This window comes from Triticum urartu, chromosome 7 (genome assembly GCF_003073215.2).
Source record: "Triticum urartu cultivar G1812 chromosome 7, Tu2.1, whole genome shotgun sequence".
NCBI lineage: Eukaryota > Viridiplantae > Streptophyta > Magnoliopsida > Poales > Poaceae > Triticum > Triticum urartu.
Window position 1 is genome coordinate 147,253,890 of NC_053028.1, and position 19,537 is coordinate 147,273,426.

General features: G+C 50.7%; 1 protein-coding gene across 1 annotated transcript; it reads right to left on the reverse strand.

Moving 5' to 3' along the window:
• Positions 1 to 16,769: 16,769 nt before the first annotated feature.
• On the reverse strand, positions 16,770 to 19,087 carry LOC125521159 (laccase-4-like). The gene is made up of 4 exons (XM_048686206.1): positions 18,901 to 19,087; positions 18,249 to 18,774; positions 17,181 to 18,155; positions 16,770 to 17,098 (listed from the first exon to the last, which is right to left on the reverse strand). Exons 1-4 carry the CDS (start codon positions 19,009 to 19,011, stop codon positions 16,968 to 16,970), a joined length of 1,743 nt encoding a protein of 580 aa, XP_048542163.1. The 5' UTR covers positions 19,012 to 19,087; the 3' UTR covers positions 16,770 to 16,967.
• Positions 19,088 to 19,537: the final 450 nt, after the last annotated feature.

A 19,537-nucleotide genomic window follows, 5' to 3' on the forward strand; every position in this document is an offset into this window, starting at 1 on the left:
GTTGTTTGATATATATATATTAGGGTTTGTATTCCGTGTTAATCCTTAAATTAGTACTCATGGAAGCAATGTTACGCTGTGTTGTTTGAATGCTTATAGGGATGGGAAGAACATGTGTGTTTGTTCATCATGGGGACAAAGACGCCTTCTTGGAAGGCAATATTGAACCGGATCCGGATGAGCTTGATATGGTGTTTGATAGTAGTCCTAGCTATGCGGAGCTCTTGCAACAAGTGAGGAAAGATTTGAATTGGATGGACCCTAGTGATATCGTTGAGTTGGAGGGAAGGCATAATGTAGGTTTTGGAATGCACATTCGTTGGAAGACAATGCGTATCAACTCGGAGCAACGTTGGGTTGCATACAAGGAAACGGTGGCCGATTCACTTGACAAGGCTCTTGAGTTATTTGCAACGAAGAAGGTTGATTCAAATTTGCATTTGGACTTGAACTGGAAACCCTCCCCTTTGGTTGCTAGTAGCCCCCCACCCTTGAAGCGAGATGAAATTGTTGAACCTCTTTTGACCCAAGAAGTGAGGCCAACATTGAGCCCGTTTACAAACAACCAAGATGAAGCTTTGCAAGAGGACAATGATGAGTATGCGGACGATGACAATGAAGTTGATCTCCATGACAACAATGTGGGTGATCTTGACAAATATCATTTGCAAGAGACAATGGACCATTCCATCCCTTTTTCCCATGCATATGCATCGGATTCGGATGACGAAGGTCCCGATGAACAAGTTGATGAGGAGGGGTTCACGGTGAAGGAGGCCGAAGCTTTCGAGAAGGTATTCGGTTGGGATCACAAGACACCATTGTTCAAGGATGTTAGCCTCGCGGATGAAGCCGTTGTGGATGGTGGCAAATCTATATCTCTTGGGGTTAGGCCAAGCTCTCACCGTGATTTGGGAGACGACAAGAACCGGATTGCTAAAGGGTCTAAGTTCGAAACCTTGTTGGAATTGAAGATGTGGCTCGACAACTACTCGGTTACGCATTATCGTCCACACAAGGTGGTGCACTCGAACGTCAATGTGCGCTACACGGTTGCATGTGCATGTGAAGATGAAATATGTCCGTGGATTGTGCGTGCAAGACCATGGAAAGGAGGTCCCTCTTGGCACGTAGTGAGTTGTGTGCCAACTCACATGTGTCGAGGCAAAAGGGTGGATGGCAAGATTGTGTCCCAAGACCACAGACAACTCACGTGCGAGTTCATCGCTTACAGGCTCTCCAACTCAATATCCACACTTCCAACAATGAGCGTCCAACATGTCATTGACCTTGTGAAAGCCATCTTTCATTACAAGGTGAAGTACGGCAAGGCATGGAAGGCGAAGCAAGCCACATTTAAGATGTTGTATGGTACTTGGGAGGAAGCATACAACCGAATCCCTAGGTTGTTGTTAGCCATGGCCGCCACAAACCCGGGCATGGTTCATGTTGTCGAGCCTCATGGGCACCAAACAACGGTTTATGAAGGAAAGAAAGTTCGAGTATTTGGCCGTGCATTTTGGGCGTTCGAGCAATGCGTGAGGGCTTTCAAACACTGTAGGCCGGTCATCGCCATTGATGGCATGTTCTTGACCGAACAATACAAGGGCACCTTGTTGGTTGCGATAGCAAGTGATGCCAATAACCGGGTGTTTCCATTGGCATTTGCTTTGGTTGAGGCGGAGAACAATGACAACTAGGAGTGGTTTTTGCGTCTTTTGAGGACGAAGGTGTTACCCGCTCAAAGGGAAATTTGTGTCATATCAGATCGGCATGCAGGAATTCTTAACGCGGTGGAGATTGACATTCCCGGGCATGCTCCGTTGCACCATCGATGGTGCATGAGGCACTTTTGTTCGAACTTCTATAGGGCATGTGGCCTTAAGGAGTTGGCCGATGATCTTCAAGATTGTTGTCTTGCTTTCTCCGAGAAGCGGTTCACCACTTTGTTGAACAAATTTCTCGCACACAAATTGCTCAGGGCTAGGCGCTGCACTATACAGTGTGACCCCCAGCTCTGAGGCGTTGCACCCTTGGGCTGAGCTAAGCAGAGAGCAAACAGTTTGTTTGCAAGCTACAGCCGCTGCAGCGCCTAGCGTGGAGGCGTCACACTGTACAGTGCAACGCCCAAGAGCTAGGCGTTGCACTGTACAGTGTGACGCCTCCAAGCTAGGCGCTGCAGCGGCTGTAGCTTGTAAATTTGGTCATTTTCAGGTACATTGCAACATTTCCTAGAATAAGCAGTCAGAAACTTTAAGTTCACATTTCAGTCACAGTTGAACATTATTAAGACAACAAGTGCAACATAGAGGATCAAGTTCAACATTGCTAAGATGTCAACTCCAAGTTCAACATAACTAAGACATACAAAGAGGATCAAGTTCAACATAGAGCTACCACAACTCCAAGTTCACCAACATAACAACTCCAAGTTCACCGACATAACAACTCCAAGTTCACCGACATTACAAATAAAGGACGATGGCTGGTTCCTAAGAAGAGCTACTTACAAATAGAGCTAGTTCCTTGAGCGCTTTTTGGCTGCTCCCCCCCCCCCTCTTGCTGGCTAACTTCTTCACCTTCCTAGGAAGAGGAACACGCTCCCGCTCCGGCTCCGGTTCCTCCACGTCATCGACATTGTCATCCAAATAGTCATCCAAAGCCGCCATCCGCGAGGTGCCGACCGTCCTTTTGCCTCTTTGGGTGAAGTCTTCAGGTGTGTACTTGTTGATTCCCGTCCTAGGCTTTAGCCTGTATGCAGACCTAACCTGGTACGTCCCCAAGGTCATATCATCAGCAACCTATGCATCAACAAAAGATATGGAAAGACCGTGTGTGAGGATATAGTTAGCAATGCATCAACAATTGGATATATATGCTCATGCCATACCTCTTGGGTGACCACACCCACATCCTCATCCTCCAAATGATCACCATGGCTCTGGCCCGAAGTGGGATCTGATGGTGTCGCCGACCTAGACCGTTCTGGTGATACATACTCGGGGTCACGACAACCAAAAAGGTTTGATAGCCGCCTTAACTTTTGGCCCTGGCGCTACAACATGTACAAGTGAATGAGACATCGAACGTAGGAACACATGTTAAGTGCTAGTTTGAAGGAGATGTGAACCTTGATGAATGCTCAAAGTGCACCTTCTCCATCGCTTTTGCCAGCGGGGGTTGTTTCAAGAATAGTCTCGGTCTCATCAGCTGCTTTCTTGATCTGGGCACGCTATGAACAGAAATGGTATTAACGTGTTAGGCAAGCGAAGATGTGAATAGTGTGAATGAAAAGCAAAGAGGGAAAATACCACAAAGTTCATCATTGGAGCTGAAGGGATCACTGAGTTGCCTTTCCTGACTAATGCGTTGTACTGGTGTTGGGCTACCTCATCAAAAACAGTGGGTTCTTCCAAAATCTCCTCAGCATACGCCGGCTTGCATACCTCCACACGGGTACTTGCAAGAAACCATGTGAGATAGTTGTTGAACGCTACAGGGCAGTGCTCACGAAGCTGGACTCCTTTTCCAGCCCTAGCTTGCTCCACACTAAGCGCAAACTGTACGACATACTTTCTGTGATGCTTGTCCCAATCCTTAATCTTCCGCTGCCTTTTCCTATCCAACCTGCAAGTTAGAAACATAATATTAGTAGCATCGAAACCGCCGAGAAGCTGCTAAGTACTCAAGGTTAATTATATCTGACGTGTGTAGCAACTTGTCCGTGTCCTCCCACTCCGGCGGATGTGCCTGGAACAAACCAAACTGACGGCGCACTCGATGTGGGAGGTGAAGCTCAACCGCCCAGTTGCATATGAGTGGGCACCGCATACGCCAGAGATCCCTATCCGTAGTGCACATCGGATTCAGCCTGAACTCTAAAGGGTTACCAAAACTATCTCCTGTTCCATACGGCTCCCATATCACCTGCAAAATGGGATAGAATGCAAAATTGATATCGACTTGCAATAGAAGCATCATAATCACTTATGCAATGTCAATTCACCTGCTCAGGCGTGATCGCGTCAAGCTCGCTCTGGTACAACTTGTACATGACCGAGGGATCATCTGTCGTCTCATTTAACACATCCCACTTGTAAGCCCAAGTGGGTAGCCGTAGTAGGTCGCCTTTGTTGTCCCAATCATCGTACTTCACCTTCTTCGGACGTCCAACCGGCAAACGCTCCCAGCTCCATATGGAAAGTGCGAGCAAACAGCCACCAATACCTCCAGATGACCTACAATAGGCTTCGTCCAACTGCACATAAAAGAGAACATGGTTCAATTAAGAGCAAGATCGCATTCATAATGTATCAATGAAGTGAAAAGGAAACAACTTCATACCTGTCTGTACAAGTAAGCCAGTGTCGCCGAACCCCAACTCCAATTGCTATCGAAGACAGTCAACGCCTTCAGCCACATCCATGGAGCATTCTTGCATGTGCCATCAGCAAACATAGTCCTGGATATCACATACCACATGTAGACACGAGCATATGTCTTGACAGTGTCCTCATCAGCTTCCGGTGGGCAAGTACCAAAGTGCTCAGTAATCCATGTGAAAGTAGCACCGGCTGCGACTCTTTCCTTCTTCTTGTCTTCTGCTGCTAGTTCCGGAGGCTCCAGAGGAACCATACCGATAAGGGCATGCATCTGCGCACGCCACCCATCGGAATCGGTGCTCATACATAGAGTATTCCCATCGATAGGAAGATCGGTGATCATAGCAATATCCTGGAGCATCACGGTCATCTCCCCGGTCCGTAGATGGAAACTATGTGTCTTCGGTCGCCAATGATCAATAAGCGCGGTGAGTGCTGGAGCATTGTTGGGTGGCATCGACCGTCTGACCATATGAATGAAAGGGAGAAGTCCTGTCTCCCTTACATACGGTGTGTATCGCTCATCATAGCGCATCCACCCAAGGGTGACCCCGTGAGAATGAAGCTTCAAAGGTGCAAGCGCCTACAAACAAACAATTCATAACATTACATATGGGGCATTTGTGTTTGAAATAAATACAAAATTCATAAAACAGGCCACTTTCATTATTACCCGCTGCTCCACCGCCATAGCGTACGACTGGTGTTGTTTGTCCCAGTGATCATCGAGAAGCCAAACCATCCTAACAATTTTGAAAGAAAGCTTTCTTGTCAAGACGATTATCTTTTGAATACAAATAAACTAAAGTACGCCTACTAGATGCAACCATACCAATCTATGTATCCAACCATATCAAATCAAACAAAACTAATAAACTAGGATTTCACAAATAACTAGGCCTACTTCATACAAATAACTTTTCCATAAGCTATGCCTACTTCATACAAATAACTCTTCCATAAACTAAACTAGGGTTCCACAAATCAAACAAACAAGGGTTGTAATACATGCAAAGTTCTAATACATGCAAGATTCAAATCTAATCTAATCAAACAAGGATTCCCCAAATCTTCAAAATATCATATTTTTTATGGATAGAAAGAAGGGGATCGGAGGAGAGTACCTTCTAGGATGGATTGGTGAAGAAATGCACGGACCAAATCATCGGATCTGAAGGATTTGGGAGAGGGGATTGAGAGGGGGAGAGGAGGAAGCCGTCGGCGCGCCTGTTCTGTAACTCCTGGAACAAATGGGTGGGGTGGGGGGAGGGGGAGGGGCGGCTGGCATCTAAGTCACAGTGCAGCGCCTACGGGCCGGGCGCTGCACATTACATGTGTGGTGCCTAGCTCGGAGGCGCTGCACTACTGGGTGCGGGCCCAAGGGCTGCCACGATGGACAGGCGTGCAACACCCCAGAGTTGGGCGTTGCACCGTAGGGTGTGGCGCCTGCGTGGCGGGCACTACACAAAAGGGTCAGTGCTGTGAAATAGTTTCACGGGCAGTTCATTCCGTGAATTGATTTCGTCCCAAGGTCAAAATTGTCAAATTTGCCGGTGGAAGGGTTGCGGCAGGTTGCTTGGTAGTTGCCCGTGCATGTGTTCAGGTGCCCAGATCGGGAGGTGCTCATCCAATCCTTCTGATCTTTTGGGACTGGTTCCTTGGGTTCAAGGTGAAGCAGTCGCATTCTGCTGCTAGCGAGGCATCACCAAAGCGAGCGGTGTTGGTGGCGGCTGTGGCATCTCCCACGCACTGGTGATGTTGATTTGCATTTCATGCTCTAGTTCCAGCTATGTTGGCCCTTGAGCTGATGAGGCTGGGTAAAGCCCTCTTTGGTGAAGTGATCTTCAGTATGCTTTGTTGTCTATGTTATTCATTGGAATGATCAATCCGACATGCGACGATGGCCGCCCTGCGGATTATGGTGGCCACCAAAAGGTCTTCTCAGAGTTTCATCTCTTTAGGTCTTTCGGTAGTTGACTTCGCTGATGAGATGCAAACTATTGATGATGGCTTAACACGGAGGAATCTTGTGTAGCGGCGACGATTCCAATGCATGTAGTTGCTGGATTGTGGAAAAGTGGCGGCGACAATACATGAGTGACTTTGATGATGGTTCTACTCGAGCACCCAATCTTGAGCTCCGTGGTGAAAGCCTAGGTCTAACCCAAGTTGGTCATGCCTAGCAATGGTGATGTTTTACATCGTACCTTGTTGAAGGTGTTGTTCAAATATGCTCAGACTGATTCTTCAGAGTGAAAACCTAGATTATGGCCTTGGGTGGTTGGATCTGATGACGGCGGCCCTTGAATGTAGCTCCCTTCGTGAAGGTGTTACTGTTGAAGAACATCGTCATCCATATGATGCCATGAGATGGTTGGTGCGAATATGGTCATTGTTTTAACTTGCCGATTGCAGATCTGATCACGTTGGGCCATTTTCTCTCCTTGCCTATACATAGCTTTGGTCTTAGAGCATCTCCAACAGCCGCGCCAAAAGACGCGCGCGCGGGGTAAATTGACTTTTTAGCTCGCGCGGGACGTTTTCGCCCGCTCCAGCGGTGGCGGGAAACTAGCGCGCGTGCGAAAAGATTGCGCGCGCGGGAAAAGGCGGCCGCTCGCGCGCTACATTTGGCACGCCGCGTCCGGCGCGCCTATAAATTGCAGCGCCTCTGCCGCTTTCTCCATCTCTCCACCGCCCTTTGTCGCTCTCTCCATCTCTCCATCACCCTCTGCCGCGCTCTGCCGCCGACACGCCACCATCGCGCCACCATGCCGCCTCAGCGCCGCGGAGATACGGGCTACCGCGGCGTCCGCGTGCGTCCGTCCGGCACCTACTCCGCCGAGATTCGGTCGGGCGCGGCATGCGGCTCCGTTTCGGAACCTTCGACACCGCCCAGGTGGGCGCCCGTGCGTATGACGCTGCGGCGTGGCGCCTCCTGCGGTCCCATCAGGACATGAACTTCGCCGACGTGGCAACGCGGGAGTGCGCACAGGAGTTGGCGCCTTTCCCGCGGCTTCTCACTGACGAGGATCATCGCAAGCACCGGAGGCGGGAGCATCGTCTCAGGCTGGCCGAGATGGACGAGCAAGCCATGGCGCTGTGGAGCCATCGCTTCCCGGAAGACACCAACGAGGAACAGTTCTTCGCCCAGAGGAGGGCGAAGAGGAGGGAGGAGCGAGCCGACTATCGCGGGGACAATCGAAGGCGGAAGGCGGTCGCTAAATACAACCAAGCGCTAGGAGATGCGTCCTCCTGGAACTTCGGCGACGAGCGGTTCCTTGACGCCTACGCTCCGACGTCGGAGGAGGACATCACTGAGATAGAGTCCGGATCGGACGAGTAGTAGTAGTAGGAGAACTATATCTACGAAACCAAATATGTACGAATTATAGTAGAAAAAACTGAAATTTAGCGTGCCTGCTGGAGCAGCGTGGGCGCGCTTTAATTTGCGGCGGCCGCTAGAGCCAGCGCACCGCCGCACGCAAAAGCTGGCTAACCTGGCGCTGTATCGTGACTTTTAGCGCGCGGCGCGTTGCGCGGCTGTTGAAGATGCTATGGCTTTGCTATCTGCTGGCAGGTTGTTGTATGTGTGCGTTAATGTTGGTTGTGTGCATTCTAGCTATGCAGAGATTGGGTACGTACTTATTATGTTTGTATTCTCCTGATACATCATTTTGAGTCAATAAAATCCACCATTTGCCAAAAAAAACAAAGAATTATTTGGAAGGATTCGACCAAAAGTTCGATAACTTTTGGACATTGTGAGGGGTGACATTTACAAACATTTCTGCCGGCAGTTTCTTAAGATACGGCTCTCAATATTTTCGGACATGCTTAGCAGTTTTTTTTTAAGAATGAAATTTTGAGTAAAAAAACAACCAGACATTTGGAGTCAAAAACAAGCAGAAACTGCAACTGCCATCGTTTGATCTCGCGTCGTAACTAAAACTGCCAGCAGAATACATTTGTTTGGTATCACCTTTTCAGGGAACGTAAACCAGATAGCATTACCGTAACTTTTTGATTGGCATGTGTTGTCCGATTTTGGCAACATAGTATTTTCACACGTGATTGATCTAGCTGGTTAAAATTCAGCATTAAATTTTTGATAATGTTAAAATTCTTATGCAACAAGTTGGATTCTTTCGATCTATACTTCTTCATCGGCGATAGTTGTTGCTCTGGTGCGCTAGTCCTATGGGGCCTTAGCATGACGATTCTCAACTGTCTACTACAATAAGTTTGGCCTAGCTTCGATGTGGGAGAGGTGATTACAGCGGCGCGCCTTTGGCTCGCTTCCATGGTAAATCGAACGTTTTGAGAGCAAATTATGTTGTCACGAGTATGTCAACTTCAATTAATCCATCTGTACCGTAATAATTGTCGTGATTTTACTTCAAGCATGACAAATCCTAATAAAATACTGGAATGGCAAGGATTTGCCATGCTTACTAAAGAATATCATCCTCGCGACAACATAATTTGCGACAACATAATCCTGATCAAATAATGTAAGATTTGGAAGACTCACCTTAGGGGCTAGACAGGTCAGGGTCGACTGGGCGGGCGACCATGCACCCGACCGCGACAGCGCCATCCGCCGCCGGTGATCGCCGGCGCGTCGGCGGGCGGTTCTGGGCTCTCGCCGAGTCCGACGAAGAAGACGCGGACGACGATGGGGATGCATCTCCGGCGGAGGCGCCGCCCTCACCGACACCTTCAGATCTCGTTTGCGATTTATTCCATGCAGGTTATTGCGAAGATGAAGTGGCCATGATGATCGATCAGGTTCTGCCACCGGATGATCCGGCGCGTATCGGTCTTCACGTGGGCGAGAAGATCAAGATGATCCGGCGCGTTGTTCATCGGAAGACGGCAGCGTCGGCTATCCGGCCCTGGAAAGGACCCATTCCTAAGGTGAGTCTTCCAAATCTTACATTATTTGATATGATTAGACCGGAATCTTGGATTACGGTGAAGAAGCGGAAGAATGCGAGGCGGCACGCCGGTCGGCAGGCGTCGGCGGCGCCCGTCATGGCTGCGGTGGCGACCGAGATCTCGACCGCGAGGTCGATTCGTTTGAATCAGCTGTTGGGTGTGGCTGGGCCGGTTCGGACGGATTTGGGCCTGCATGAAGTTGGGCCGGAGTCAGATGGGTATGAGGCCCATGCTGCTCCAGGCTCTTCTGCCCGTATCGTTATCGATGCCCCATGCACGTACGAGGGCGAGCGTGATTTCTGTCGTGTGCCGTCGCTCCTTCCTTCTAGGGTTCGCAAGCTTGGGTCGCGAGGTTTCCCGGCTTGCGGGGCTAGTCGGGCAAGGAGGATCCCTCCACTCCGTACGATGGCCGGCCGTGGGGCAGCTCCGCCGCCTGTTGGGAAGACCACCGGTAAGGTGGGAAGGGGCGGGGCAGCTCCGCCGCCGGCGGCGGGGCCTAGGCGAGGTGCCCTGGTGCCGCCCGGACAGAGACCGCCGGCGGGCGGTGGAGGGGTGCTAGGTCTTCCGGGCCGGGGCGCTACTCTCCAGGGCGCCCGGCCACCGAGGCAGCAGCTCCCTGCTGCAGGGCGGGGCGGGCCGAGGCCGCCTGCGCCGGGTGCGGCGCCCGGAGCTATACCGGCAGCGGGTCGTGCTGGCATGCGGCCGACGACGCCGGGCGTGGCCGGAGTGGCTCCGGTTGGTCGTGGTGCTACTGCCCTTGGTGTGGTGCAGACTCCCTCTAGTGGTCCACCTCGCGCCGCACCTCCGCCCCACTACGTCGCAAGGCCGACTCAAAACCGCGCGGGTCCAACACAGACGAGGCCGAATTCTAGCAACAGAGACCCCAAGGATCCGCCCCGAGGCCAGTGGGGGGATGATGGGTATGATGCGTATGGTGACAGACAGCACCGAGGATCCTCTTCCACGGGAGGAGGTCGTGGATTTGCCTGGCAAAGCGACGGGTCTGCTGAGAGACTGTTTCTTGGCCCGGCAGGTGGTTTTGTCGAGGGGGCCTCCGGCCCGGATCACCGTCAGAGAGGAGGCTTTCGTGGCCATCGTGGTGGTCGGGGTGGGGGCTGTGGGAGATTTCGCCGACTGCCCCCGCCCAGGGCAGTTGATCCTGCGGCGTCTACAGTGGAGTCCGACCATACTTCCACTGAGCTTTCTTCCCAGGCGATGGAGGTGGTGAATGCCTTGGCCAGTGTTGAGGTTCCTGAGGCTGGGACGATGGATGAGGCTACCGATAGGTCTGATGCCGAGAGGGTGTCCAAATATGCACGTAAGAAGGAGAGGATGATTTGTTACCGTTGTGGTGAGAAGGGCCACTTCATTGCTGAGTGTGTGGCTCAACTGTGTGAGTCGTGTGGCAAGCCTGCACATGACTCGGGGGAGTGCCCGTTGTTGCGTGACCTGCCTCCGACGCTTAATATTTATGGAGTCTATTGTGCTGAGCTCATGTTTTTTGAGTCCCCGGCGGCGAGAGAGGTCTCGGAGGATACCCTGAGCTTGACTACCGGGATTGTGAAAGCGACCTAGGGCGAGGTGACTGAGGCACAGATTGTGAGGAGGCTTCAGGAGCTGGCTCCCGAGGATTTTAGATGGGAATTGGTGCTCATCGAGGACAGGATTTTTAAGGTTGATTTCCCAACTGTGGATGATTTGCAGAGATTGTTGAGCTTTGGCTTGTGCAGAGTCCCCGGTACTAAGTGTATCCTGGAGTTCCACGAGTGGAAGCAGGTTGAACCTAAGGGAAAGCCGCTTATGCAGGTCTGGTTGCGGTTTAGAGGGGCTCCATCTAAGCCTTTGCAGGATGCTCGAGTGGTGGCTAGTATGGGCATCTTGGTTGGGAAGACAGAAAAAGTGGATATGGCTTTCACACGTGCCCATGGGGTGGCCCGGCTTTTAGTGAGTGTTCTGGATATTAAGTTCGTGCCTGATAAGGTCAACTGGACCTATAGGGGAGAGGTGTTCCCGCTAGAGATCGAGTTTGAGGACACTGATTTATTTGCTGATGCGGTTAATAGTAACGATGTTGACATGCATGACAGTGATGGAAATGCGGGGGCCAAGGGGGCACCGTCAGATGAGCCCACGCGAGAGGGGTCTCATGGTTCTCACCCAGCTACTCAGTTGCCTGGGGATGGGACCGGGGTTGAGCCCGCAGCATCACCAGCGGTGCCCATGACTACTCTGCGTTTTGGGTCCTTTGAGCCAGCCTCGGCACCTCCTAGACTATGGAGTGACCGGGTAGATTCTGATGATTATCTTGAGCACACGCTCCCTCCGTTGGAGTTCGAGGGGGATGCTGGATTGTGTGCTGGACGGTCAGCAAGGACTTTGGTTGGAGCTACGGAGAGGAGGCCGGAGGGTGCTTCTCTTGTCCTGGCACCTCATGTGGACGCGACTCCGGTGTCGGTGACTGCGGGCGAGATGGGTCGTGGGGGAGGGGGTTCGGGGCAGGTGGCCTCGCCTTCTCCCATCCCCATCCTGATCTCGGTGGCGTCGGTGACACCGGCCCCGAGGGGGTCGGCCGGTGCTGGGAGAGGGAGCCCGAGGCAGGCGGCCTCGGCTCCTGCTACTCCGGTGGTGGCGGCAACCACCGTGGCAGCAGCTGCGTTGGGGGTGCTGGGGCAGGAGGCCCTGGCTCCTTCTTCCCCGACGGTCAGGAGGACCACTTCTCCTTCGTCGATGGCTCATCCGTCTGAGCCGGCGGGTGGGGTGGGAGGAGGGCGCGGGCAGGCGGTCCCCGTCATCCCCTCTTCGCTCATACCCATGGCCGGGATCCCTGGTGTGGGACACCCATCTGAGGGGCTCGGGAGCCCGCAGACACCTTCTCTGGTAACCTCGGTAGACCCTTTGAGGGACTCTGTGCCAGGTTTTACTAGGGAGGAGGTTGTCGCGTTTGGCGGGATCCCGGACCCTATCTCCGAGGGGAGACGGATGAGTGCTCGCATCCTCGACATCCCGGAGGTGGATGATATGCAGCAGCGGTGCGCTATGAGGGCGGCCAAGCTTCAGGAGGCTGCATTATCTTCTGGTATGTCCGTCAACTCATCTAATTCCTTATTGCATTTTTCTAATGAGGAGATTATAAATAATGCAAACCAATGAGGAGTTTCACTAGGTGCTACGGATAGTGAGATTACCAATTCGGTAAATGATCTATTAGATTTGGAGGCGGAACGTGCCTTAGAGACTATTCGTAATCTTGCAGCAGTTAAACCAATGAATGATGATGATATTGATGCGTTAGGGGTTAGAGTGCTCGATAATTTGTGTGCGGATCTAGCACTCCCCAATCATGACTCTGAGGAAGATGATGTACCCCTAGAGAATGATGCTAGTAATATATGTGAACCCGGTTATGAGGACCGGGCGACAAAGCCTAGTAAACCTAAGCGTAAGTGGAAAAGGAAGATCTATCCTGATTCCGCAGTTTGTAGGAGTGCTAGGATTCGAACCACTAAAAAATTCCATGATGAAATATGAGAGGAATCTTTTGGAATAGCAGAGGTCTGAAAGACTTGGCTAAAAGAAGATTCCTAGCTGAGGCAGCTTTAGAGAAGAGGTTAGATTTTGTTGCTCTATCGGAGACGGGTAGAGATAACTTTGCGCCCCAGTTTCTTTCTTCTCTTGTGGGTGGTATTGATTTCGATTGGCATTGCCTCCCTCCGCGAGGAAGATCGGGTGGTATCTTACTAGGTGTGAGATGCGATTCGCTTGAAGTCCAAAGTGTAGTGATGGGCGACTTCGCGGTGAAGTTTCGAGTCAGGTCTAGGATAGATGGTTTTAACTGGGCTTTGGTGGCGGTTTATGGTGCCGCACAGCCCGAGCTTAAAGCGGAGTTTCTGGCGGACCTTGTTCGAATCTGTGGGTCAGAACAGCTTCCAATTTTAGTTGGAGGTGATTTCAATATCATCAGGAGGAGAGAGGAGAAGAACAATGATAACTTTGATGGAAGATGGTCGTTTATGTTCAATACCATTATTGAAAACTTGGATCTGAGAGAGATAGAGCTTTCTGGTAGAAAGTTTACCTGGGCTAATGCTCTGCCAAACCCTACCTATGAAAAACTTGATCAAGTTCTTGCGAGCGTGGAGTGGAAACAAAAGTTCCCTCTGGTTACGGTGCAAGCTCTTTCGAGGGGAATATCTGATCACACCCCATTGTTCGTGGAGTCAGGGGAGCCGAACCACATGGGTAACAAGAACACCTTCTCTTTCGAGATGTCATGGTTTGAACGTGAGGGGTTCGTGGACTTGATTGCCAGGGAATGGGATAGAGGTGTAGGAGGCAAGACTGCGATAGAGCGTTGGCAGAATAAGATTAGGCATTTGAGAAGTTTCTTACGGGGTTGGGCTAAGCACCTCAGTGGTGTGTATAAGATTGAAAAGGATAGACTCCTTACTCTTATACAGGCCCTGGACATACAGGCCGAATCCACTATTTTATCGCCAGCTGAGCTTCAGGTTAAAAATGAGGCAGAGAAGAGGTTGAAAGAACTGCTCCGCGAAGAAGAATTGAAGTGGGCTTTGTGTGCTAAAGTCCGCCAAGTGGTCCAAGGGGACGCGAATACTCAATTCTTCCATTTGATAGCTAATGGCAAGCACAGAAAGAAGCGTATCTTTCAGCTTGAGCAAGACAAGGGCACTATTTTAGGTCAGGATAACCTAAAAACACATATTACCGACTATTATAAGCAGTTATTTGGACCTCCGGAGGATAATTGTGTGTCCCTCGATGAGTCCAGGACTGAGGATGTGCCCCAGCTATCGGCTGCCGATAATGATATTCTGGTTGCCCCGTTCTCGGAGAAGGAGGTGTTTGATGCTATTGCACAGATGAAAAACAATAAGGCTCCCGGACCGGATGGATTCCCGGCAGAGTTCTATAAAAAGTGCTGGCACATTATTAAGGGGGATTTACTACCTATGTTCCATGATCTGTTCTCTGGACAACTTCAGTTATTTCACTTGAATTTTGGGACTATCACACTGCTTCCCAAGAAAATGGATGCTGTGAGAATTGAGCAATTCAGGCCGATCTGTCTCCTCAATGTTAGTTTCAAAATTTTCACCAAGGTCGGGACTAACAGGCTCACACAGATTGTGCATTCTGTGGTGCAATAGTCCCAAACTGCTTTCATGCCGGACAGAAATATCCTTGAAGGGGTGGTCGTCCTGCATGAAACACTCCGTGAAATCCATTCCAAAAAATTAGATGGAGTAATTTTTAAGGTGGATTTCAAGAAAGCGTATGATAAGGTCAAATGGCCATTCCTCCAACAGTCATTGCGTATGAAAGGTTTTGATGAAGCCTGGCGCCGACAGGTTGAATCATTTACACAAAAAGGTAGTGTGGGAATTAAAGTTAATGATGACATAGGTCATTACTTCCAGACACATAAAGGCCTAAGACAAGGAGATCCGATGTCCCCTATCCTGTTTAACATTGTGGTGGATATGTTAGCAATTTTGATAGGAAGGGCTAAGGAAAATGGTCAAGTAGGTGGATTGGTACCTCATCTTATTGATGGAGGTGTATCCATCCTTCAGTACGCTGATGATACAATCATCTTTATGGAGCATGACTTGGCCAAGGCGAGAAATATGAAGCTTGTGTTATGCCTATTTGAACAATTGACCGGGTTAAAGATTAACTTTCATAAGAGTGAGATGTTCTGTTTTGGTAGGGCCAAAGATGAACAGGATGCTTATAGGCAATTGTTTAGGTGTGAGTTGGGAGAGTTACCCTTCTCTTACCTGGGGATTCCAATCCACCATCGTAGGCTAACAAACAGAGAGTGGAAGTGCATCGAGGACCGATTTGAGAAGAAAATGAGTTGCTGGAAGGGTAAGCTCATGTCATACGGAGGCCGATTAATCCTGATTAATTCGGTGCTCACGAGTATGCCAATGTTTCTCCTATCGTTCTTTGAGGTCCCAGTTGGTGTTAGGAAGAGACTGGAATTCTATCGATCACGTTTCTTTTGGCAGGGTGATGAGCTTAAAAGAAAATATCGGCTTGCCAAATGGGATATCATCTGTAGACCGAAAGACCAAGGGGGTCTAGGTATTGAGAATCTAGAAGTTAAGAATAAATGCCTTCTTAGCAAGTGGTTGTGGAAGCTCTCATCGGAGAATGATGCTATGTGGGCTCAAATCCTTCGCAGCAAGTACCTCCAGACAAAAACTTTGTCCCGGGTTACAGTCAGGCCGACCGATTCACCTTTCTGGAAAGGCCTGATGAAAGTCAAACAGTCCTTGTTTAATAGGACGAAGTTTGTTATTGGAAACGGCACGAGTACACGTTTCTGGGAGGATACTTGGCTCGGCGAGACACCCTTGGCCATCCAATATTCGTCTTTGTACCGCATTGTTCAACGACGTGAGGTGTTCGTCGCATCGGTCTTTCAATCTACCCCCCTTAATATTCAGTTCCGACGAACGCTAGCGGGCAATCGTTGGGAAGAATTGCTCCGTCTAGTTAGGAGACTGATGGAGGTCCAGCTTTCACAACAACCCGATGAATTACGCTGGAAATTGACTAAGTCTGGAGTATTCACGGTTAAATCAATGTATATTGATGTTATTGATTCGAACTCCATTCCTACGTCCAAGCATGTTTGGGATATCAAAGTTCCTTTGAAAATAAAAGTGTTTATGTGGTTTGTCCATAAACAAGTTATTTTAACTAAGGACAACTTGATAAAGCGTAATTGGATAGGACCTACTAGGTGTAGTTTCTGCTACCGGGATGAGACTATCAAACACCTCTTTTTTGATTGCCTGTTGGCCAAGGTACTTTGGCAGACGGTCCACATTGCTTTTAATATCAATCCACCGAATTCTGTTAATGCGTTATTTGGGACATGGCTTAATGGGATTGAGCCTGACTTAGCGAGACATATTCGGGTTGGAGTTTGTGCTTTGTTGTGGACTATCTGGACTTGCAGAAATGATTTGGTTTTTAACAGAATATCATGTATACATTTTTTGCAGGTCATATTCCGAACTACGGCTCTGATCCGTTCGTGATCGCTACTCACCCAGACGGAGGCCATGGAGCATTTGGTTACTGGGTCTTTCCGCTGGGAGATGGTAGCTCGGGATATCTTCAACCGGTTTGGATGGCGGTCATGTAACAGGATAGGCAATTAGTTTCCCTATCTAGTTTTAGCCAGCCGGTTGTGGCGTCTTTTCTTGGCTAGTTGGTGTTTCTAGCCCTTATTGGCTCTGTGTGAGCTTTCTGTGCTTTTTTATTACTTTTGGAGATCTTTGTAACCATATTGGCACTACTTTATTTGGTTAATAAGATGGCCGTATGCATCTTTCTGATGCAGAGGCCGGGGAATCCCTTTTTTCAAAAAAAAAAACAGGAATGGCGCTTACCAGGGTCCCTTCCAAAAACTTTTGGAATTTTGACGTGTAATTCACACCACCGTTTATTCAACACCCCTCAAAACATTCTCGTTTTTACAAACTGCTAATCAAGTGAAAGAACAAATTTAAATTGCAAAAAAGCTACAACCCTGGACAGGAGACATCAATCGCAGATTAACGAACAAATCAAATTAGAGAGGAAACCAACGGCTTTGATCCTCTGTGACTAGCATTTGGGGAGATCAGCCGGTGGGGGGAGCAACTTCTGGTTCGGAAGGCTTCCGTCTAGTACCAGCCATGCCATTCTCAATCCCCACGTCGTGTGCACCTCCAAATGGCAATGCATGAACCATACACCTGCACGTACATGAATATGATAGGTAGTATGAGCATGGACATAAACATTCTTTCAGTACGGTTTGCATTTAACTCTAGGTACCTGGGTTATCGGCGAGGAAGCGAATGGCCACCCACCCGCCGGCGGGCACCCCAACGGTGTTCCGCTCTACCGGGTCGATGAGGTTGAACTTGGCGGGGTCGTTCACGGCGTCGTAGTTGCCAAACCCTTGCCCGACCACAAAGAAGTTGAAGCCGTGCAGGTGTAGGGGGTGGCTCTCGAAGCCGAGGATGCTCGTGTCCTGCATCACCAGCTCCACCGACGTGTTGAATGGCAACACGAGGAGCTTGGTCCCCTTGGCCACGTTCGTGTTGTTCGGCGGCGCCCCCGTGTAGTTGAATTTCAAGAGGGGCGTGACCGGGAAGTTGGACCCGTAGACTCCCCGAGACACGCCGGTGAAGTGCGACTGGAGGAGCGCCGTGGAAGGGAGCACCAGCGAGACGTTGTTCATGGCCGCCGCGAACTGCGTTTTGTTGGTGGGCCCCTGGCACGTAGTGTTCGCGGGGCACGGGAGCGTGCCCAGCCCGACCGTGAAGAAGAACCGCTTGTCCACCGACCGTGGCACGGCCGCCGGGTACTGAGGCGTGGCGAGGCTGCGGAGCTTGGAGGTGAAGTTGGTGACGAAGCCGGTGTCGTTGAACCGTGGCAGAGCCGGCTTGAACAGCGGCAAGTCCTTGTCAAAGCTTGGCACAGAGGGCGAGCCGGGCTTTTGGTACTCGAGGATGCCAGCGACAGTGGTGTTGTCGAAGGTGCCAGGCCTGATGGTGGAGTAGGGCGCGGCCGACATGTAGAAGTTGGCCTTGGGGTAGAACGGCTTGGCGGTGAGGAGTACATTGGTGGTCTGGCCCGGAGAGATGATCAGAGTCTTGACGGTGAAAGGCTTGACGTAGACGGCGTCGACCTCAACGACGGTGAGTGTATGATTGGCGACGGAGAAGAAAAGCTCATCGTTGAGCGCGGCATTGACGAGGCGCAACATGTACGTTTTCCCGGGTTCCACCTTCAGTTTGAAAGTGTCTGAGATGTGTCACCATACAACATCTCTATTAGTAGTTGGCACGTTTTATAAACATGTGACATTGGCTAGAAAGAATAGAAAACACGTAGTACCTTTGGCAGAGCAATTGTAGAGCGGCCCAGGGAGCCCGTTGATCGTAAAAGCGTCGGAGATGTTGGGTGCTCCGCCCGTCCGAAGCGCCTGCCTGACCACCGCCTCCGTGTCGGCCTTCCACCACTCGCCGAAGACCACCGGGACCTCTTTGTGCGGCGCAGCGAACGGGTAAGGCACGCCGTGCTTGGGGAGGATGATGATGGCGCCGTAGACGGTGGCGCGCAGCCAGGAGATGTGCGCATGCCACCACAGCGTGCCGCGCTGCCCGGTGACGGTGAAGTCGTAGACGTAGCTCTGACCCGTCTGGATGGGGCACTGCGTGACGTACGCCGGCCCGTCGGCCCAGCCGGTCCGCAGCTGGCGGATGCCGTGCCAGTGCAGCGTCACGTTGTGGGCGACGCGGTTGGTGACGCGGACGACGACGCGGTCGCCTTCCCTCGCCAGCAGCGCCGGGCCGGGGTACTCCCCGTTCACCGTCACTATGCTATTGGTGCCGCACAGCCTCGTCACATTCGCCATTTGCACCTGCATGCATGCAGAGGTATTAAGGTTTCGATCAAGACGAGCTCGAGCACCATGCATGAATTAATGTGATCAGATCAAGATGATGACCGCAAATGCATGCAGAAGATGGAAGAATTGTGGACATACGTTGAAATTGTAGTGCCTGGTGACGCTCTGGGCTTGGACGATGAGCAGCAGCAGGGTCGCCATGAGGAGAGAGCACGGAGCTGGAAGGCCATAGGAGATAGCCATGGCCATAGCTTGTACTCCTTTTGAGCTTCTGTATCTTGAGGCAGCTCTTGAGGAGCAGAGGACAAGATGATGGAGGGTGGAATGAATGTTGAGACAAGCACTTCGGCTGAGTATATATATGTGCTGAACAGGAGGTCCCAAACGTGTGGCAACTACGTACCACCGGCCGGCCGGGCCATTTGCTTGAGATACATGCATGAATGGCCGCACGACGGACAGGCTTAGGCGGCAATTCTCGTTATTTGGTGGATGAACTATCAGGGCTAGCTTCAAGGGATGGAGAGAAGCTTGAGCTGGAGCGCGCCCTAGCTTTGGAGTGCGGCTACATCCAGTGCACTCGATCGATTACCTCTAGTTTAGTATAGATTGCATGCCTGCCGCCGGGTCACGTACCGTTTCCGTTGCAAAGCACACATGCGCATGTAATTAATCTCAACGATCACTTGTATGATACTCCAGCGTGTTTAATTAGTTAGCCCATGAAGAGATAAAAGAAAGCAAGATGGATAGTTAGTTCTGTTAGTCACTGTCA